Source organism: Mizuhopecten yessoensis, unplaced genomic scaffold, assembly GCF_002113885.1.
Source record: "Mizuhopecten yessoensis strain PY_sf001 unplaced genomic scaffold, ASM211388v2 scaffold8989, whole genome shotgun sequence".
Lineage (NCBI taxonomy): Eukaryota > Metazoa > Mollusca > Bivalvia > Pectinida > Pectinidae > Mizuhopecten > Mizuhopecten yessoensis.
The window spans coordinates 481,071-504,900 of NW_018407823.1; the positions used below are offsets into that span (position 1 = coordinate 481,071).

The following is a 23,830-nucleotide window of genomic DNA, read 5'->3' on the forward strand; positions in this document are numbered from 1 at the left end:
TCTAACGGTTGAGTGAACAAGAAGTAGAAAGTGGAGAGCAAATAAAGAAAGCCTTAGGGAAGTGACGTAGATATAGGTATGATAGGAACTCAGGCATGTAAAGCAGGTGTTGTGCGTTAAGGTGTGGTCATGTCAAAGTCACGTCCGACTGGTTCGGTCACATTCCACTGAACACGTGTACACTTACTGGATCAGGTTACGTATACAACAGGTCACACAAGTCATGTAAAACAGAGCTAACTCCAATACTAAAATATCTAACATGGGTTACACACAAAACTGAAGGCAACAAACAAGGGTAATAATGACAAAATAGATATATGAATGTCTATGTTTTCTATTTGATATCACACTCCTGCAAACATACTCTGTTCCTGATGTTATAGCAATCTGGAGCGACTTTCAGAGCAAATAATAATATTGATGTCATAACTGCCATCAGGGTTCTCGGTAAAAGCCGGCTATTAACAGTCATAGTGAGGTTTGTGTGCATGAGAGATAGAGATCTTGTCCTAAAAAACGCGAGAAATATTGACAGAGCCTCAAAGATCACTGGTCGTACCGATTTACCCGACCACCTCAAGACCAAAAGATATGAACTTCTCAAAATTGGACACCAGCTAAGAAAAACCAAGCAAGTGCAAACAGTGGTTAGGGAAAGTAAGATTGATGTTTGGCTAATGACCAGGAAATCCGCCCAGGACAAATGGAAGAAATACTCCATCGAGTAATGAACTTGAACTGTTAAATTAAAACACTGACTTACTATTAAATTAATTATGTCTTATACCAAATGCTCTGCATTCCGAAAATATTAAGCTAACTGTATCCCTCGTCCCATGGACATTCCCAGAAAAAAAGGGGGATATAGGCTTAAAGTGTAATTTGTACGCCCAAACCCGACAAACTCAATACCCACTATTTCTCCTCTTAAAAAAACCCAACTATACAATACCCTACCTTGTGATCATGACCCTTACCCAGGTAAAAGATATTTGGTCGGGATTGGGTAGGCAGACTGATGACATTTTAACATTGGCCCTAAACAAGAGATCCCAGAGGGATCTTGGCGCCCACCTTTGTACCATCTTCATTAGTTCTTTGTCATTTCGATCTTTTCTTTTCTTTCCTCTAATCTGTTTGATCGAGTCATGTTAACAGTAAATGCACCTTGAGGTAACTTTTGATCTAAACTTAATACTGGTGTGAAAGCCAACCTTCAAAGTGAGTTTGTCATTTTACATATTTAATAGTACAGTACTTAATGTGAAAGAAATAGAACCGATCATTGCAATATGAGAAAGATCTGTTTAGTTCTTCTTTTAATCCATTCTGTTTTTATGATCAGTCTCAAAATATAACAGACACAAAGAGGGATCAAGGGGAACCTACATTTAAAATTTGAGAAAAATCCCTCCCGTACTTCCCAAGAAATAGCGCTAACAAACTTTCACTATCAAAATCCAAGATGGCTGCCTGTCGGCCATGTTGTTTATCCGATCAGTCTCAAAAGTTGCCCTGCACAGCTAAGGACCAAGGGGTACCTACATATAAAATTTGAGAAAGATCCCTCTGGTAAATCCGGAGAAATAGCGGTAAAAAACCCACACTATCAAAATCCAAGATGGCTACCTGTCGGCCAGGTTGTTTATCCGATAAGTCTCAAAAGTTGCCCTGCACATCTAAGGACCAAGGGGAACCTTCATATAAAATTTGAGAAAGATCACTCTGGTACTTCTTGAGAAATACTGATAACAAGAATTGTTTACGGGCGGATGGCGGACAACGGACGACGGACCACGGACGCAGGGTGATTTGACTAGTTTAAAAAACTTAAGATAAAAACTTAAGTAGTAATAGTCTACTTGTTAACTATGAAACTGTAGACTCATAGAGATGAAATACTAGTCAAAGTTATCTCAAGTATTCACATTTTTTACCCAATACTCGTATGGTTAATAAAATCTCATGATTTTTCTGCATGTGCTTTTTGGGCATGCCTTACCGCATCGGTTTTGCAATGGGCGAGTGCCCAATATATAATATACCCCTATGGGTCATACACAGGCTTCCTGCGTACTGTTTGGGAATTGTTAAAAATTAAGCTGTATTATATATATACAATAACTATGTCATGTCCAAGACCCATGCAGGACGTATGCGGTGGGTATCTATTAGTTAAATAGCCCGAAAAACTTTATTTACCTATATATACATGTATATGTACCCTGTAAATTCCCATGGGAAAAAAATATATCACTATGGGGAGTGAGCCAACTGGATCTCTTGTTGTATGAAAAAAATATCCAAATGAAGTGTTGACAGTTTTGTAACAATTTCTACGTCAAACTTTTAAAAATGTGAGATATACATAGCAAAAATGACCATTAGATATTAAATAAACCATGCTGGAAAAAAGTCTTTTTTTTGTTTTACTTTTTTGCAGTTCTCTAGACAACATTTTTGACCAGTTTGGTGAAGTTGGGATATATATATTTACACCCACTCAACATTTAAACATTCTTCTTATGCATTTTATATCTGTCAGGTATCTATTCAGAGACTTTCAGTGACAAGCCCGAAGCTGGCTCGTGCCCATGAAAAGACTTTCATACTTAATTTGGTATCTGTTTTTAATTTAATGATATTAAAAAAGGTTCTGAAACACCTCTCGACATCTGGAGCAATGCAATTTTTGTATTGAGTTGTCTACATGTGTTGATTATTTACAGTTTCCCGATATTTTAACAACATGTTGCTCAGGCTTGCAGGCAGCTTCCTCAACCCTGCTCAAGTCTACTCATTTGAGGATCTGAAGAGGTAATTTTCAAATTCATATACTCATTGGATTATCTTCACATAATTGATGTTGTAAATTGTAGTTTTTATTCATTCTTAATTAAAAAACAACTTCAAAATATAATTTGATTAGATTTTTAACACTTTCCTAACAAATACATTTCATTGATTTCCAAGAGGAATTGGTAAAATAAAGTTTTGTTTTTGTTTTATTTTGAAACATGAAAATTAAAAATACTGGAAAGTGGCAAACAGATCCAAAACTGATGGTTGTAATGTATGGATTTGTTTTCAAGTCTCGTTGAATTTGAAACATCAACAGATAAAGCAAAAGAGGAATATTTTTCAATTGTTTCGAGAAAAACGTGACTCGAGAATGAATTTTGAAAAAAAAATCGAAAAAAACCTTGTTTGGTTTTATTTTATGTGAACATTGAAAAGTGATTAAAAGATTTCATAAAAATTAACCCTGTTTTGTGTCATGTTACACATGTGAATGTACATAACATAGAGAAATGAGTGAATATTTAGTGTTTTTGTTGACCAAACAATTGGACAAGATATTCATACAAAGCCATTTTTACTGTCCCCCGTCTCTCTGTCCGTTCCTTTGCAAAGTCTAAAACAGATTCTCCCTGATTGGTTAGTATGGCTGTGATGTCATACTTACCTACTGTAGATTCTAGGTACTGTTTTACATGAGTTTCACACTCAGTGAACAGATCTACATCTGATGTAAACATAGCTATATAGTGTAGACAATGATACCCGGTATTAGTTACAGCTGTAGTTAGTGCTGGGTACGACTCACAAAGATATTTACAAACATCCATGTGTCCCCCCTCACAACTAACATGTAACACTGTTTTCCCGTCAGTATTTACAGCTGTAGTTAGTGCTTGGTACGACTCGCACAGATATTTACAAATCTCCATGCGTCCCTCCCTACAACTATAATGTAACACTGTCCACCCGTCATTATCTACAGCTATAGTTAGTGCTGGGTACGACTCACACAGATATTTACAAACCTCCATGTGTCCCAAAATACAACTAGAATGTAACACTGTTTTCCTGTCATTATCTACAGCTATAGTTAGTGCTGGGTACGACTCGCACAGATATTTACAAACCTCCATGTCTCCCCCCCTACAACTATAATGTAACACTGTTTCCCCGTCATGATCTACAGCTGTAGTTAGTGCTGGGTACGACTCGCACAGATATTTACAAACATCCATGTGTCCCAACATACAACTAGAATGTAACACTGTTTGCCCGTTTCTTTTATTTTCAGCTATAGGTAGTGCTGGGTACGACTCACACAGATATTTACAAACCTCCATGTGTCCATACATACAACTATAATGTAACACTGTTTCCCCGGACTTAGTTACAGCTGTAGTTAGTGCTGGGTACGACTCGCACAGATATTTACAAACATCCATGTGTCCCAACATACAACTAGAATGTAACACTGTTTGCCCGTTTCTTTTATTTTCAGCTATAGGTAGTGCTGGGTACGACTCACACAGATATTTACAAACCTCCATGTGTCCATACATACAACTATAATGTAACACTGTTTCCCCGGACTTAGTTACAGCTGTAGTTAGTGCTGGGTACGACTCGCACAGATATTTACAAACATCCATGTGTCCCAACATACAACTAGAATGTAACACTGTTTGCCCGTTTCTTTTATTTTCAGCTATAGGTAGTGCTGGGTACGACTCACACAGATATTTACAAACCTCCATGTGTCCATACATACAACTATAATGTAACACTGTTTCCCCTGACTTAGTTACAGCTGTAGTTAGTGCTGGGTACGACTCGCACAGATATTTACAAACATCCATGTGTCCCAACATACAACTAGAATGTAACACTGTTTTCCCGTCATTATCTACAGCTGTAGTTAGTGCTGGGTACGATTCACACAGATATTTACAAGCCTCCATGTGTCCAAACCTACAACTATAATGTAACACTGTTTTCCTGTCATTATCTACAGCTGTAGTTAGTGCTGGGTACGACTCACACAGATATTTACAAACCTCCATGTGTCCCCCCCTACAACTATAATGTAACACTGTTTTCCCGTCATTATCTACAGCTGTAGTTAGTGCTGGGTACGATTCACACAGATATTTACAAACCTCCATGTGTCCAAACTTACAACTACGATGTAACACTGTTTCCTCCCTCTCACTCAATAACTGACACACGTACTGAGCACACACACAATTCCTGTGCACCACACGACCCTCAAATGTCTCACATTTATGTTGTTCATCCTCAACTCTATGCAAGGAATTAACTATAATTCTCTCCACTTTGCATAATATATTCACACTCCCTCCCTTTACCACACAAAACGGTGTCTCCTTGTCAGGTTTCACACCCTTCGACAGGAGGGATAAAGCACATTCTTCTGAACCAGCAGAACATGCTCCATTTAACAAACAAAATGTTATCACATGGCACAAGTTTTTGTCATCATTCTGACCACTAAGCCATCTGATAAATCCTTGCAGAAACTGAATATCTGTCCAAACATCTAATGAAGCTATAGTATGATATTTACTATAAAACCAGTCACTTTCTCGGTCAGAGTATCTAGATTTAAACTCTCTGAGTAAACGTTTATACAAAACATTGTACTGATTATCAGATGATATAACTCCTTTGTTTGGAGTGGGTTTTGAGGTAGTTACATAACTGAGGAACTTGCTGGGACAATTCTGTATGTAGCCAATGGGAGTTTTTTTTCCATACAAAAGGGCCAGAGTTTCCTCAATTGAGTCATGGTTGAATTTGTAACAAACGTTTTGTTTTTGATTAGACTCTTTTTTCACATCCTGGTCAGACTCCTTTTTCACCATCCAACCCAACAGACAATCTAACGAATCCTTCACAAATTCTATTTTCCTCCCCTTAGACCTATTGTGAACAAGCTCCGCTGTTGTGGTAACTTTTACTACATCATTAGCAAATGCTGCTTCTAATAAATGTTCATCAATATTTTCATTGTTAGAGTCTAAATCATCTTCCATGACTTTGCCTCCATTAAGGAAAAGATACACCAGACCATAACATTTTCCGTCTTCCAATTTAGATAATGAAGATTTCAGAAAATGAAAAGGTCTTTTAAAAAAATTGACCCTCTCTGCTTGCAAAATAGGTGAATCTCTGAACAACCTACAGCATTGTGGAAACCCAATGTCAGGAGCACACTTGACAATTTCCTTCTCTTCACTTTCTTTCCATGAAACAAAATTATCTTTTGGTTTGTACAAACTTAACAATTCCAGTTTTTCTTTTGCATCTATGTTAAGGTCAACAATGTTTTGTTTAGTGAATACCTTTTCCAAGTAATATGCATTTAAAGAATTTGAAATTCCACTGCGAATCGCAATGATCAGAAAATTGCCATCTCTGTGCTCATTTCCACAAAATTTTGAAATAATTGATTTTTCTCTTTTCTCCCATTCTTCCACATCTTGTTTACACACAACATTCTTCCCAAAGATATCATCTAAATAAATAACTAATTGTGACTTTGGGGTCACCTTATCCAAGTCTTTGATATCATGCAGTTCTAGTGGCTGTCGACATTGTTGCCTCTCCTCATTATAGCACAGCCGACGGAGAAGTTCAAGTGCAATGGATGTCTTCCCGTCTCCAGAATTTCCCTTAATTATCACCAAGCTGTTCTTCATTAGTTTATGGTAGGCATCCTGGAGACTTTTGGTAGAAAAGAACTTGTATTCGTCTTTTTCTTTCAATATCATGGCTGTGGTTGTTTCTGCAAGGAAAAAATAAATCATGTCCCGTAAAAACAAACGTTAGAATGAAATAGCCAACATTTATGAGTCTCCAATGGGGTTCAGGAAATACATCTTTAACGTTAAACAATGTAAAGATAACCTACAATATAGACAAATCTTGATAACATATATGAACTTGTGAGTTGTGACATTGTACATTATCTGATGGTAAAGATTGACTTTTCTCTCATTTCCCTGTGTGTAAGATAGAGCTGTCCAAGGTAGGAAAGGGGTGTAGGAAATTTCTATCTTACAACCCATTTCACATGACGTGAAGTCACAATTGCTCAACAATGACGTGACGGCACGAATTTGGAACTCTCCGATGCCGCAATGCGGAAAAAGCAACGTGATGAAATTAAAACCTTTTACAATATATTTACCGTACAGGTTAGAAAGATGCGATTAATTTTTCTGCGCAAACCTGGTTTGCAAATATGAGATAAACTCAATCTGGCTGCCTGATTCGTTTTCGTCTAAAAAGCTCAGGGGGGGGGGGGGGGGATTTTTTTTCAAAATGGTAGCCAGTCGAAACGCATTTTCATGGTTTCAGAGCTTATTCTGGTGGTTGGAATGAAAGAAAAATACTCTTTCATGCTCAAGGGTGTAGGATAGGGAAATTCCACCCTCGGGATTTTTAAATTTCGCAGGTTTTACCAAATTTGAAAACCTCTCTGGTGGAATTTCTCTATCCTACACCCCTGGACATGGAAGAGTCTTATAATATTACCCAGGTGTTTCTGAATCTTTACAAAGTAAGATATGCTAAAACACTGACATGTCAACAAGGGCCCCGCTGTTTGCCTTAAAGTATAACACATATCCCAAATTGCCAAGCAGATGCCATAGCAGTAACTTTTGATTCTGGAATATGGATAGTAAGCCATCATATAAATATATATTTGCAAAGGAACATTTACAAACAGGTATGAATAAAATCTGACCAGCAGAGCAGGAAAAATAGCCTGAAATATCTCAGACAGTCAGAAGCTATGGCAGCCACCTTATATAATGATATCTGAGTATTATTATTTACCTCACTTATAACAATGCACCTTCATGTAAAATTTCATAAAGTTTTAGACTTCTGGAGTCTGAGACAATCTATACAAATGAGAATGCTGTCAGATAGACAGTGTGTAGACAGACAAACAGACGGACAGACATAGTGATTACTATAGGACATCTGCATCTCTGATGTCGGTACCTAAATGACAAATGGTTGAGCAATTTATTCTTGCATTTTATTGAAGAATGATTTAGCATAGCTGAATATGAATAGCCTGTCTCACTAGAACATAATTTGACAATGATAACAATAACTAAACACAATCTGTTTCCATCAATCAGCCACAATCACAACATGACATATCAAGTTAATATGATTTTGACCTTGGATGGACGATTACATAACAGTTATTGTTTTATACAAATTCAATTATTTCACATGCTCTTCAGCATCTGAACAGTATTATTTGAACTTTTCACTAGTCGCTGTCCCTGAAGATTAGTTTGGTTGATATACACGGTATGCTGCAGCTCTCCTTCATCAAGTCAGATCTTCTTATCCATCCCCGTTCAGTAAACTCACCTATCATAGCTGTTAGCTTAGGATACCTATCTGTAAAATACAAAGGATCCATGTGATGTTTTTAGATAATTCACAAAATGTTGATTATGACATAGAGTAGAAAACAAATTACTTATTGCTAAGATTTAACCTTTTCGCATCATCTACGTGAAATGTCTATTGATATCTTTCTCAGTGGTTGGAAAGCTAAAGTGCTAAATGAAATGACAGAGTACAGCCATCAAATAAATAGAACAGACAATCATAGTATAGAGGATCGGATTAAAAACCTTGGATCAATACATAATATATAGACATCAGACACGCATTACATAATTCTCTCTCCAGTTAAACATTAGTTAGTCAATATTATTAGTACAGAAGAGTTTAAATGTGGACACTGATAATTAGTGAAGTTTTCTGTCACTTTTTTTTACAGAATCACTTTAAACAAATACAGTAAAACACGGTTATAACAAATCCCAGGGGCCGTGCTTAATCAGTTCATTATTAAGGTAGTTCATGTTACACGTAAAACGAACGTATATTGTTATTTTTGAAAACATCACTATATGAAATTACGTTTATCAAGCACAATTTCCAATTGAGCCCAGAGAAAAAAGGGTATATCATGAATATAAGTACTCGCTCGAGCAACACTGACGGAATCTACCTCCTCTCCCTCCCTCCCTCCACTTTCCCCCTTCCTTACTGTTAGAAACATTTGAGTACCTCCTACATGTACACAACTTCAATATCAGACATCTCATTCGAGTTAATAACAGTCGATATTGATGAAATCCAACATGGTGACCTCGACCTCGGCAGCTTCGGTCTCCACTCAACATGTAGATTTTCATCAGAAACATAATTCACTGTGTTCATTAGTCAAATTATATCACGTAAAAGCATTTGAAGTTATGTTGGATAAACAACCCAACACCTATTGTCATCGAAAACACAACTCTCTGTGTTAAGTTATCATACAAACAGTAGCTAACAATTTCCCGTCGGTGGCCTCACATTCAAGGTCGAGATCGGAAATTGGTTTTGTACTGCAGTGTTAAAACACCACTGAATTTCACCTGAGGGGAATGCTAATTTGCTTCCAAATAAACGTTAATTGGCTATATAAATTTGCACTATGATAATGAAATTACCTAGAAGTAAGAGGAAAAAGAGCTTGGGAATCAGCATCAGTTTGCAATACCCAAAAAATCACAATAAGTGTGTTCGTACTAACGTGTTTTACTGTATTATCAATGTTATCAACACAGATAAACATTAGGACATGCTCACACAACACACCTCTTGTCTGGTCTCCGTCTCCAGTGTTGGGTCGCTTGGCTTCTGATGGTCCTGTATGTCAACCGAATAAAACAAATTATATATATATAGGGACTGAAGGGTGTATTTTTTAATTTTCATGCCGGCACGAGTTCAAATAGGTTACATCCATATTGCTTGAAGCCTGCTAACAGTGGAATGAGGCTTGATCAGCTTTTGAGTATGCAACAAAAATAAATATGATGTTAAGATTTCATCGTTTGTGTTCATTCTTTGTGCTAAACACGATTTTAATTTCTAATCATGATTTCGGTAGGGGCTATTTTGGTAGCAGTCAAGTACAACTCAAACTCACAAAGTGACTTATAACTTCGCAGAAACAAGAGCTTGAATATAGATGAATATATAGAATGACCCCTGTGACCTTGAAAGTAGGTCAAGGTCATTCATTTGAATAAACTTGGTATCCCTTCATCCCGAAATGGTTCTGGCCAAATATCATCACCCTGAATCTTTTGGTTATTCAGAAGCTGTTTAAATATTTCAACATATTTCACCTCCGTGACCTTGAATATAGGCAAAGGTAATTCATTTGAACAAACTTAGTAGCCCTTCATCCCAGCATGCTACTGGCCAAATATCATCACCCTGGACCTTTTGGTTTACAGTGCTTCATCCTAGCATGTTATTGGCCAAATATCATCATCCAGGGCCTTCTGGTTATTCAAAAGAAGTTGTTTAAGGTTTCAAGACAATTTACCCAGATGACCTTGAATATGGGCGAAGGTCATTCATTTGAACAAACTTTGTAGCCCTTCATCCCCGCATGCTACTGGCCAAATTTCATCACCTTCACTGAAGCTTTAAGTTATTCAGAAGAAGTTGTTTAAAGATTTCAACATATTTGACCCCTGTGACCATGAATATTGGTATAGGTCATTCATTTGAACAAACTTGGTAGCCCTTTATCCAAGCATGCTATTGGCCAAATATCAACACCCTAGACCTCTTGGTTATTTAGAAGAAATTGTTTTAAAGTTTAAACATATTTGATCCCCCTGTGACCTTGAATATGGGCGAAGGTCATTCGTTTGAACAAAGTTGGTAGTACTTCATCCTAGCATGTTATTGGCCAAATATCATCATCCTGGGCTTTCTGGTTTTACCATATTTGACCCCTCTGACCTTGAACATGGGCAAAGGTCATTCATTTGAACAAACTTGGTAGCCCTTCATCCCAGCATGATACTGGCCAAATATCATCAGCCTGCAGGGCCTCTTGGTTATTCAGAAGAAGTTGTTTTAAGTAAAAAGTTGAAGCTGGACGGTCGCTGGACCATGCCATAAGCTTATGAGCTAAAAACAACTTTATTTATGACTGGCAATATATGTGTATGATATCTGCAGCGGTAATTGATTTGAAAATAATTTTATCTTTAAACATACTTGCTAGTAGCTACATTTTTTTTAACCTAAAGCAGACTGCATTTGGCTTTCATAAACAAGTCGGTCAATACAGCTGTATTAAACTTATTTATTAATTAAACACGAATACAGGGGTCCATATGACAAGTGGAACTATCGGTGGAATCAAGAAGATATATCCTTACCACTGGTCTGAGTTCCTGATGTTTTTTGCGACTTTTTCTGTGGCATCCTCTGGTCCACATTCTGTCTGTCCCTAGTCTGTTTGAATTCAGACAACATTTCCTTGACGTCTGTCATCAAGGCTTTAGCTTCATCATCTACAAATTTCAAAGGAAACTGCTATTATTTTTCATACTGATGACATCCTAGATCAACCTATCGTTATAAATACCAAATTTTTATTGTGACTCACCTTTTTTTTATGAAATTCTGGTTTTGAATAAATTTGGAAGGAAAAGCATCTGTAAATTATGGTGGCATATATTTCTGCCATCGACTTTCGACTTGCGAGTTACCTATGTGGACATAATCTATGAATATGTCGCAAAAGCGTTTCAATAATGTCGATATATTTTTCGCTCATGTTAATGCTCAGATGTGACAACGAGTTGCCATTTATGTATGCAAAGCAAATGAGCAGTTAACAAGTCAATCTCTAAGAAATTATCACGCGACTTATATTGCTGATATACGAAACCTTAATTAAGGCTATATCATTGTAATATACCTTATTACAGTAGATTTCTCTTAATATCACTTCCCATTTGTCAGAGAAAAACATGATATTAACAGAAACATGACATAAACAGAATACATATTTTCTGATGTTTTTCAGCCCTCAAAACTGGAAGTGAACTTAGTCAAATGCCTAAGTGATGTGGCTCTACGAAGAAGATTGATATTTTGTAACTAGCCTTGTTCTTTACCCTAGTTGAAATATAGATATAAGTAAAGAAGTATAGAAATAAATATAGTATTTGTATTTCATTTCAGTATGAAGTTACATTTCATATAGTTAGTAGCAAAATGACGATCAGTACGATTGTAATTATGATTGTTTACTGCAGTAGTGATGTAGGCATACAAGTGTTTGGCTGGTATTCTGCATCAAATTCTATTGTAAACATGAGACTTGGTAAATATTTACCTATATCTTGATATATATACTGTTCTTTCGCTAGTAACATCTTTTTATAGGTTAATTTCCTTAGATATTTGCTGCAAGTGTGTAATCGAAGATAGTACACATGTTATAATTAGTTGAAAAAATACATCACACTTGGCATTAAAAAAGTTTACAGATGTTAGACAGTCCTAGCACCCCCAACCACAGGTGAATATCATGTTAACAAGTATGTAAGTCAACCTATTGTTTAACAGTCAGCCAGGTGTAAAAAATACCCTGTTAGGCCGAGGCATTGTTTACATAATGCGTCCAGGGTGTGACAGAAGGTCCCCAGGGCATTTATCATGAATCATTACCACCATTTACCTGTATTTTTTTTGTGACAGTGGCCAAAATAAAGTGATATTAAGAGAAATCAACATAAAATCAGGTGATAATAAAAGAATTGAATTGCATTGATTATATAGCAGGAAAAACGGTGCATCAAAAAAACATGATAATAACCGAAAAGTGACATGAACAGACGTGATATTAGGTGAAATGTACTGTATAAGCTTATAATACACCATGTGATCATTTAAAGGGAAATGATTGGTTAACTACTCGTTTTGTTTTGTATAAATAAGTAACAATTCAATGTCACATCTGAGCATTAACACGATAAAAGTTACCTACTTACGTGATAATTATCTCGGCAAAATTATCTCAGAAAATGTAAAAATATGTCGACATAATTCAAATGTTATTTCGACATATTCATAAATTAAGTAACTCTCAAGTTAAAGGTCGATGGCAGAACTATTCCATCACAGTAAATCAATATCTTTCAGTACTATTATTTCTAGAAACAGTTTCAACAAATTACTGATTTTAAGGATCATCCTCAAAAATGCAGTCAGATCAGACAAAAAAACCTTACAGTATAATAGATATAACATACACACACCTAGATACATATATCCACACTGAGTTACAGTCTGGTACTCACCCGGTCTGTTTATAGTGATAGCATTATGATCTCCAAACACATTGGCTTCTCCTCCGCTAAATGATAAGTTCACGTTGCCTATTTTCTGCTTTTGTACTAAAGGACAACAAAAACAATGATGAATTAGAGTGAACATTAAAACTCATGACAGTTTGGTATTGAATGTAAAACAAAGGACTTGTGGTTACTTCAAAACATTTTCTTCAGGTTGGTAAGTATGGATTATAAAAAGTTCTTTTTTACAAAACCAATATGATTTTCTATGTGACGTTTCGATGACTAGTACGTTATGTACAAATTCAAAATTCAAAATCTGTTCAGAAATGAAGTTACTAGAGCAATAACTAAGAATCAAAATGTGTGCCACCATGGAGCATAACAGAACATGAGGGGATGAACATGAAAAACACTATAGCTGGGGTCCTTCATAAATAACGGGGCCTAAAAAGTTGACAACAATGAGTAGCGGAACACATCCTCCATACTCACTTACGCTCTCTGCACACCTGGAAGATAAGCTTAGTGTTTGTAGAAGATGTGCATTGATTAGGTGGCCTAACAAGGGCCAGCTGTAGGGTATTTCCCTTTAGCTCAGCGGTAGAGCATTGGGATGGAGAGTCAAGGGTCGCGGGTTCGAGCCCCAGCGACGGCACTATCTTTATCCCTATTCCTTGTCCTGCTACAAACTGGTGCCGTTGACCCTTCTCGTTCAAGGTAGGAGAACCCTTTGCAGGGAGTCAAAAAACCTGGGTTGAACATTATATTATAAGTGTCCGTAGGATCAGTCCCACTGTACTAAATTGCTCTTTCTCCTGTGATAAAATTGGAAAGCTTGCCAATCCTTGTTTATAGCATAAGGGTGTTTGCTTGGGGTGACACCCAAACCAGGGTTGTAAATAGTGATGTCTTCAGGGGTAATGACTTAAAAAAAGGAGGGAGGAATGTTATATTACTGGACTGGGTTAATAGTCAGTGACCAGGTGGCTCAACTGGTAGAGCGCCCGTCTAGAGTTCGGAGGTCCTGCGTTTCTCTTTCTCCTATTACACAATGAACATACAACCAAGACGTGATGTAAATAAGTAATATAGATATTATTGAACTCTTTCATACACATACCTTGCACCATTGTTGTACTTCCCTGGGGGTAAGCAGGCACCATTGCCCCTGTAGCCCCTCCCTGGGGGTAAGCAGGCACCATTGTCCCTGTTGCCCCTCTCTGGGGGTGAGCAGGCACCATTGTCCCTGTAGCCCCTTCCTGGGGGTGAGCAGGCACCATTGTCCCTGTAGCCCCTCCCTGGGGGTGAGCAGCCACCATTGTCCCTGTAGCCCCTTCCTGGGGGTGAGCAGGCACCATTGTCCCTGTAGCCCCTCCCTGGGTTTGGCTGACTGCCACCGTTGTCACTTCTGTATTTTCTCCTTGCAGGTAAGCTGACACCATTTTACCTACAGCCTCTTCAGAAAAATGTTTTATTTCAGGACCACTAGCACCAGCTGTGATGGTTTGAATATGGGGAATCCTGTCTCCTGTCTGACATCCCCTGCTGTCAGTGTTTTCCCCTGGCAGTGCTATCTTAGGTGATGTGGTTTTCTCACCATACTCCATCGCCTCTAGTTGGCCTCTTTCTAGGTTGATTTGCTCCTGACTTGGGATTGATGACTGCACAATACTATCACTTGAGTGAGTTACAGTGCTCATGTGAGGATTACCAGAATGCACTTTAGATCTCATGTGAGATGATTCAACATTGTGAGGAACATCATATGAGGATGCTGCTTCTCTGCTTAAATGTCTACTATCTGGTTCCCCTGTGTAGCTGTTGGTTTCTGTTATAAGAGAATGATACAAACTTGAGTCAATGTAAGAGTTCCTTTAACTTAACAATGAAAAATATTCCATTTCCTCACTGCATAGTAACTAGGTAAATTAGTTTATACCAACATTTACATGAAGATGTTTATTGGAGATTTTAACACATTTGACCCAAGTGACCTTAAATGTGAACAGCGGGCAGTTCCTTGAGCAAAGTTGATGGTCCCTTACCCAACAAGCTACAGGCCATATAACGTATCTTTCAAATGTCACTAGACATAGTTCTAGGGTGATTTTAACACAGTTGACCCCCGCTACTTCTATATATGCCAAGGTCATTTATTTGAACATTCATTCCAGTAATAAACACAGCAAATATTTTGACTTCACCTCCATTAAGAATTTGTTTTAGGCTTCAGACAAATTTTACTCATTCAAACTGGAAGGAAGAATAAAGTATTTTCTTTAACAAAAGTAATAGCCCTTCATCCCAGAAATACAAGAGGCCCAATGGGCCTGCATCGCTCACCTGGTATTAATCTCACACTTGTAATCTTAAAAGTGGATTAAAATAAAGCTACAAGCAGAATATCAGTGTTTGATTCATAAGAACCTATTAAAAGATTTAAACATATGACGGCTGTGACCCTGAATGTCGAACAAGGACATAAGGTTGAAAGTGGGTTAAATATAATTTGTTCAGTACCCTGGGCCTTTTGGTTATTGAGAAAAAGTTGTTTGCAGATTTTAAGACATTTTATCCCTGTGACCTTGAAAGTGGGTCAAAGTCATTCATTTGAACAAACTTGGTAGCCCTTCATCCAAGCATGCTACAGGCCCAATATCAGTACCCTGGGCCTTTTAGTTATTGAGAAGTTGTTTGAAGATTTTAAGACATTTGACCCCTGTGACCTTGAAAGTAGGTCAAGGTCATTCATTTGAACAAACTTGGTAGCCTTTCATCCCAGCATCCTACAGGCCAAATATCAGTACCCTGGGCTTTTCAGTTATTGAGAAGAAGTTGTTTGAAGATTTTAGTACATTTAACTATGTGACCTTGAAAGTTGGTCAAGGTAATTCATTTGAACAAACTTGGTAGCCCTTTATCCCAGCATGATACAGGCCCAATATCAGTACCCTGGGCCTTCTGGTTATTGAGAAGAAGTTGTTTAAAGTAAAATATTGACGCCGGACACCGGACAGACGGACGACGGACGCCGCACCACGGCATAAGCTCACTTGGCCCTTTGGGCCAGGTGAGCTAATAAATATGACGTTTAAATTTCATTGTTTGTGTACATTCTTTGTGTTAAACATGATTTTAATTTCTGATCATAATTTCAGTAAGAGTAACAATATCATAAGGATGAGATCTAGACAAACCTTCAGGCTGTAGCGCTTTAATCTTGATAGAAGTTTCCTCCACAATTTTAGCAGCCTGGGCATCAACATTCCGGACTGCACAGTGGAGTTCATCATAAGAGCCATGAGCAATAGTTCCCTTACACATCAGACTCCGACATATTTGCCCAAAATGTTTAATGTCATCCAGAAGTAAATCTGCAGGATCAATAATGGCCTCTAGTTCTACCAAAATACTCTGCCAGGTGTTCAGATTTGGACTGAATATTCCACTTAGGCGTCGGACCATGTCAGCATGCAGCTTCTTGATCTGCAACTGCCGACTGTGAGCTGAGGAAGTCTAAAGAAATGACAAACAAGCAAAAGAGATAGTATTCAGTAGGTTGTTTTTAGTTATGGGTATGGGAAACAATAGGCCCAAAGAGCCTGTATTGCTTACCTGGATATTAATGTTAAATAATCATGACCAGACATTTTTATTTAAGTAACTGAAGAAGTATGGCCAATACTGGTAACATAGATATATATAAAACAAAAGGCCCAAAGAGCCTGTATTGCTCCCCTGGACATTATTGTTAAACAAGAGGCTCAGAGAGCCTTTATCGCTCACCTGGAAATGTAAGCAATATTGAAGTTGGAATAGCTAGATGCTGCTGGTAGTGTACATGTATTGCATGGTTAGTCAGGGGTTATATTTATATGCAATTGCACAAAAATCCTGTCATTTCTACAAGAAAAGGAGGATTTTGAAAAAATTGCTTTGTTTCCCCTATTGGGCCCCGCCCCTCTGCCCCCAGGGGGGTCAGATCCACTGTTGCTACAAAATCAGGTTGCCTTCCCTTACTGATGCTTTAGACCAAATATGGACATTTTCCTGTCATTCTTACAGAAGAAGAATGATTTTAAAGCTATTTTTCCATTTTCCCTATTCAGTCCTCCACTTCTGCCCCGGGGTGTTCAAACCCATTAATTATATCAAATTGATTTCGCTTTCACATAGGATGCAACTGTTCAAATTTGGTCAAAATAACTTCATCCTAACGGAGGTAGCCAGAGGGCCTGTATCGCTCACCTGGATATCTAAGGAACCATGGCAAAATCTTCTCCTTATAAGATCGAAGGGAATGGGCCGACCCCTAAGACCAAACCTTTTAACATATTCATGCCCAGCAAGTTTATGTGTGGCTATAGGGTCGGGATCTCAACTGTTTCCGAGCTGGGACTACAAAACTAGGTCCCTAGAGTTGTGGCCAGACCCCAGGGTCAATTCTAATATCATGACAGCATTTGTATAGTTTTGGGGTGGGGATCTCAACCGTTTCAAAGTTATGACCCAGGGGTTAAGTTTGCAAGGGTAGGGCAGACCCTGGCGCCATCCTGGAAGCATATGTGCATTCTTCTCTTTATACTCAGAAACTGTATATATGGTTATAGGGTGGGGATCTCACCTCTTTATACTCAGAAACTGTATATATGGTTATAGGATGGGGATCTCACCTCTTTATACTCAGAAACTGTATATATGGGTATAGGGTGGGGATATCACCTCTTTATACTCAGAAACTGTATATATGGTTATAGAGGGGGGATCCACCTCTTTATACTCAGAAACTGTACATATGGTTATAGGGTGGGGATCCACCACTTTATACTCAGTAACTGTATATATGGTTATAGGGTGGGGATCCGCCACTTTATACTCAGAAACTGTATATATGGTTATAGGCTGGGGACCCAACTCTTTATACTCAGAAACTGTATATATGGTTATAGGGCGGGGATATCACCTCTTTATACTCAGAAACTGTATATATGGCTATAGGGTGGGGATCTCACCTCTTTATACTCAGAAACTGTATATATGGCTATAGGGTGGGGATCTCACCTCTTTATACTCAGAAACTGTATATATGGGTATAGAGTGGGGATCCACCTCTTTATACTCACAAACTGTATATATGGTTATAGGGTGGGGATCGACCTCTTTATACTCAGAAACTGTATATATGGCTATAGGGTGGGGATCTCACCTCTTTATACTCAGAAACTGAATATATGGTTATAGGGTGGGGATCCACCACTTTATACTCAGAAACTGCATATATGGTTATAGGGTGGGGATCCACCACTTTATACTCAGAAACTGTATACATGGTTATAGGGTGGGGATCTCACCTCTTTATACTCAGAAACTGTATATATGGTTATAGAGTGGGGATCCGCCTCTTTATACTCAGAAACTGTATATATGGTTATAGGATGGGGATCTCACCTCTTTATACTCAGAAACTGAATATATGGTTATAGGGTGGGGATCCACCACTTTATACTCAGAAACTGCATATATGGTTATAGGGTGGGGATCCACCACTTTATACTCAGTAACTGTATATATGGTTATAGGGTGGGGATCCGCCACTTTATACTCAGAAACTGTATATATGGTTATAGAGTGGGATCCACCTCTTTATACTCAGAAACTGTATGTATGGTTATAGGGTGGGGATCCACCACTTTATACTCAGTAACTGTATATATGGTTATAGGGTGGGGATCCACCACTTTATACTCAGAAACTGTATACATGGTTATAGGGTGGGGATCTCACCTCTTTATACTCAGAAACTGAATATATGGTTATAGGGTGGGGATCCACCACTTTATACTCAGTAACTGTATATATGGTTATAGGGTGGGGATCCGCCACTTTATACTCAGAAACTGTATATATGGGTATAGGGTGGGGATATCACCTCTTTATACTCAGAAACTGTATATATGGTTATAGAGTGGGGATCCACCTCTTTTTGAATCCCCACTTCCCATCAATGCTTCTGACCAAATATGATTTATATCCAGTGCATCGTTTTACAGCACTACCTAGGGATGCTTAATATCCATCTTTTGGTTCCAGATCCAGTGAAGTTGATTAAAGCAATGTAGCAAAAAAGCCCGTTTTGGCCCCGCTCATAAGCCTGGGGGTCAGCCCCACCATTTGAACAATTTTTAACTCCTACCTCCCAACCAAATATGATCAATATCCAGTGCAAAGTTCTCAAGAAGAAGTTGTTTTTTGAATCCCCGCTTCCCATGAATGCTTCTGCTACCTAGGGATGCTTCCAGTCAAATATGGTATATCCATCTCCTAATTCCACAGAAGAAGTCGCTTAAAGCTATATAGCCAAATTGCCCCCTTTTGGACCCACCACTCAGCCCCCTTGGGGAGTCAGCCCCACCATTTTTACAATTTTAAATCCTCACTACCTAGGGATGCTTCAAGTCAAATATGGTTGATGTCAATCTCTTTGTTTCAGCGAAGAAGTCACTTAAAGCAATATAGCCAAATTGACCCCTTTTGGCCCCGCCCCTCAGCCCCATTGGGGGTCAGCCTGACCATTTGTACAATTTTGAATCCCCACTACCTAGTAATGCTTCCAATCAAATATGGTTGATGACAATCTCTTAGTTCCACAGAAGAAGTGGCTTAAAGCAATACATGTATAGCCAAATTGCCCCCTTTTGGCCCCGCCCAGCCCCCTGGGGGGTCAGACCCACCATTTGTACAATTATGAATCCCCACTATATAGGGATGCTTCCAGTCAAATTTGGTTGAAATTTGTCCGGTAGTTTCAAAACAACTTGAACTTGCCGTAAAACTTTAACCTGTGGAATTACGCATAAATCTTTAACCTGTGGAATTTGCCCAAAAACTTGAACCAATTCCAAAAGACTAGTGTTTGGGACCAATAATGAGCAAATATGGTCCAATTTGTTACTTAAGAACATCCAAGCAATTGCTGTAACCATATTACAATGTAAAATTAATTAAAATTTCAGTTAAACACCAAAACACAGCTTGCCCAAAAACTTTAACCAAGTGGGACGCTGACGCCATGTGTACTGCTATATTCCCGCTTTTCTTTGAATAGACGAGCTAAAAACGTTTTAAGATATTTGACCCCTGTGACCTTGAATACAAGTTAAAGGTCATTCAATTGAACAAACTTATAATTAGTAGCGCTTCATCCAAGCATGTTATTGTCCAATATCCTCCTCCTTGACCTTTTAGTCATTCAGAAGAAGTTGTTTACAAATGAGGATTCTATACTCACATCAGCTTGGTCTGCCATTTTCTTTGATGAAATTGGTTATCTGTTAAAGAAAAAGTAAAAGATGAACAAATTTATTTTTAAAAATATCCCAATATGTGTATCGTACTACAGCATTGTTTGACCTTTGTTAACACAGCTCAGTCAACATTGAAACAAGCCGCCAAAAGAGGGACCAAAATAAATTTCTCGTTAAAAGTTATATTGCCAATATTTCCCAATTTTGACTCAGTATTGAGCCAGCAGGGTAACACCCTTGCTGTATAAATAACCTTCTGGTTTGACCAGGCCAGAACCAAGGAGATTTCATGGCAAATTTGTTTATACCAATGAACGAGCTGGGCACCTAATTTGGGCTGTCACACGTACAGAATTCGGCCCTGGGTACAAGAAATTTGATTTTGTACCCATACACAGGTACTCCATATAAATTGTACCCACATACATTGTAAAACATCACCGCTATTGACAGGTTTCTATTAGAGCTAATTAGAGATACCTGTATTATAAAATCCACAATATGTGAGCTATGCTCCATTGACATGAGTACAATTGTTGTATAAATTGACTCATTTTTAACTGTAAAACAATAAATAAGCACTCGCTTGTTATATAAATAGCTAGATAACACATATTGCAGTAATATTTGCTGCGGCGCTGATCAGCAGGTAAACATATTTACTGCACAAACGCAACCGGATGCAAGACAAGCACACTACACACGAAGTTAATGAAATACAATATTAATGTATCTGTAAAGGCAAAATATGCGTCGTCAGAAATGAAAACAATGTTGCATATGTGAACATGTTGCAATACAATGAGATATCATGACGTCACTTGTGAGAGAAAATAAAACACATGACTTAATATTTCGCCAATTTTTCATTCTTTGTGTTAGTTGATTCGGACGATGATCGACAGTTTCTTATTTTGACGGGTACATACCCGGTTCCAATCAAAACCGACCAATATTTGGGTACTCGTAACAGCCCTTCATGTAATAGTGTTATTTAATTTAATGATTACAAACTGACAGTCCATGTAAAGGTGTAAACATTGGTTGGTCAAAAAGTGAAGCATCATTTCTTTTTTTCAAATTTCGTTCTATTCTTTTATTAGGCAATTATTTCTGCTTCAATGAGATTTCAAGTTGTGTGAATCCAACACAAGGTAGCTTATATAGGCAGCTTACTTTAGCATATTCCATATTATTGCATTTCAACACTTCTAATTTTTTTCATGAAAGTAGCATTTCTGATTTTGCTTCATTAGCCATGGCCAGTATCGGGTCGATTTTCACAGCCAATGTGCTCATAGCAGTAAAGTTGCGAAAAATGAAATATACAAAGAGGCCCAAGGGCCTTATAATTAGCGGTCACCCGAGTTATATTATAGGTACTGGTAGCTTTATTTTTTTGTTTAGATGTGATGTGGAAATCAGCATGTAAACTAAGTGAAATACAATACTTGTCATGTCATCAAAGGATAAGAATTTGAAAATATTGGTAAATATTCCCTTTGGGGCACCGCCCTAGCCCCTTGGGATGGGGCAGGAATCCCAATTTTACAAAGTAATACTCTCCTTCACCAAAGATGATTTTGACTAAGTTTGAGTAATTTTCTGCTGAAAATGGATAAAATATACCCAAAGTGTTATTTCCCTATATAAACTATAGTAAACTTTACCCCCTCCTCATAGGAGAACGGATAGCTTGGGGGTCCTGAAATTTACAATTTAGGTAAAGCCCCTGATGATCTTTCTTTCCATGCAGAGAAAATGACTGCAGTACCTCTGAGTCTGGAGAAGAAGCTTTTTTTAAATTATTGGTTAATTTTCCCTTTGGGGCCCCGCCCTGGACCCAGGGGTTGGGGTAGGAATCCCAATTTTACAATTTTGCAGCCTCATCTACCAAGGATGATTCTGACTAAGTTTGAAAAAAATCCATTCTCTGGTTCTTGAGAAGAAGTTGAAAATGTAAAAAGTTTACGCACGACGGACGGAAAGCGACTAGAATAGGTAACTTGAGCAAAGCTCAGGTGACCTAAAAATGTGCAAACATCAACCACAAAACACATGAAAACATTTTACTATGTATACTCGGGTTAACTACCGAGCTAGTTGTTTTATTTGTAAACCGCCATGTTTCTGTGCATTCTCAATGTTATTTACGTGCTTGAGTAGAGCTGGCCTTGACCTAGCCACAGTCAAAACCCATAAGTGATTTATTGACAGGTAGGAGCGGGGCTAATGGTTATATAAGCCAGTCAAAAAATGCGCGCATCAACGCCGACAGAACACTGACCTCCGTCAGTGAGACGAAACCTGCATGGGTGGAGTCATGTAGGCGATACACCTGTAAACCAACCAACCAAATGTGCACATGGTCACTTGGCCATTCTGTGTCGGAAGCAACTTGAGAGCAGACCATTACTTGTTAGTTGTAAGTATTCTAGAGAGCGAGCTTTCAATGATGGGGTATAAGACTTTTACCCATTATGACCGCTCAATTAACAGTATCATACATTAAAAGCTATCGTGTTGCTTCGGGTCCGCTACATTGATTAATCAAGACGTCACCGTGAAAGCTTGTTGGATTGCTGTAGTGAGTTATAGGGAGTGGTCGGGATAAATCAAGGTTAGCAATGTAGTGGTGCCGAGCTATCAGTGTGGCGAGACATCGGCCGTACTGAGCTATCCAAGCTATCACCAGTACAGGTGGTCAAGACCGGTGTGTGTTACTGTGGCGGGGCAGTGAGAGACCAGTTTGATCTTTTTTCTTCTTTCCTCTAATCTGTTTGATCGAGTCATGTTAACAGTAAATGCACCTTGAAGTAACTTTCGATCTAAACAACCTTCAAAGTGAGCTTGTCATTTCACATATTTACTAGTACAGTACTTAATGTGAAAGATATAGAACCGATCATAGCAATATGAGAAAGATCTGTGAAGTTCTTCCTTCAGCCATTATGTTTTTATGATCATGCAGTCTCAAAATAAAACATGCACAACTAGGGATCAAGGGGAACCTACATATCAAGTTTGAGAAAGACCCCTCCTAAGTTATTCCTGAGAAAATCAGCTAACAAACCTTCCATGTCAAAAATCAAAGATGGACAACTTTTCGGCAATTTAGTTTATTTGATCAGTCTCAAAAGTAAACATGAACAATAAAGGGCTGTAGATAACCTTCATATATAATTGAAAAAGAATCCTTCAGTATTTCTTGGGAAATAGCACTAACAAATCTTTACTGTTAAAATAAAAGAGGTTTTTATCCGATCAGTCTCATAAGAATATATGCACAACTACAGACAAAGGGGAACCTACACACATTTGAGATCCCTCTAGAACTTCCTGAGAACTAGCAATAACAAACATTCACGGTCAAAATTCAAGATGGCTACCTGTCAGCCATTTTGGTTATTACGATCAGTCTCAAAAGTACACATGCACAAATACAGACCAAGGGGAGCCCTCATATCAAATTTGAGAAAGATCCCCCCCTCCCCCCCC

General features: G+C 38.1%; 1 protein-coding gene across 1 annotated transcript in view; it reads right to left on the reverse strand.

The window, feature by feature from the left end:
* Positions 1-2,780: 2,780 nt before the first annotated feature.
* LOC110456964 overlaps positions 2,781-23,830 on the reverse strand; it is a 24,691-nt gene continuing 3,641 nt past the window's right edge. The window contains exons 2-11 of the mRNA XM_021508032.1: positions 20,317-20,356; positions 16,226-16,544; positions 14,149-14,856; positions 13,032-13,127; positions 11,100-11,234; positions 9,511-9,561; positions 8,224-8,253; positions 4,889-6,610; positions 4,367-4,477; positions 2,781-2,812 (exon numbers count right to left, since the gene is read on the reverse strand). Of these exons, the coding sequence (XP_021363707.1) occupies positions 2,781-2,812; positions 4,367-4,477; positions 4,889-6,610; positions 8,224-8,253; positions 9,511-9,561; positions 11,100-11,234; positions 13,032-13,127; positions 14,149-14,856; positions 16,226-16,544; positions 20,317-20,334 (3,222 nt within the window). The 5' untranslated portion in view covers positions 20,335-20,356. The remainder of the gene's footprint in view (positions 2,813-4,366; positions 4,478-4,888; positions 6,611-8,223; positions 8,254-9,510; positions 9,562-11,099; positions 11,235-13,031; positions 13,128-14,148; positions 14,857-16,225; positions 16,545-20,316; positions 20,357-23,830) is intronic.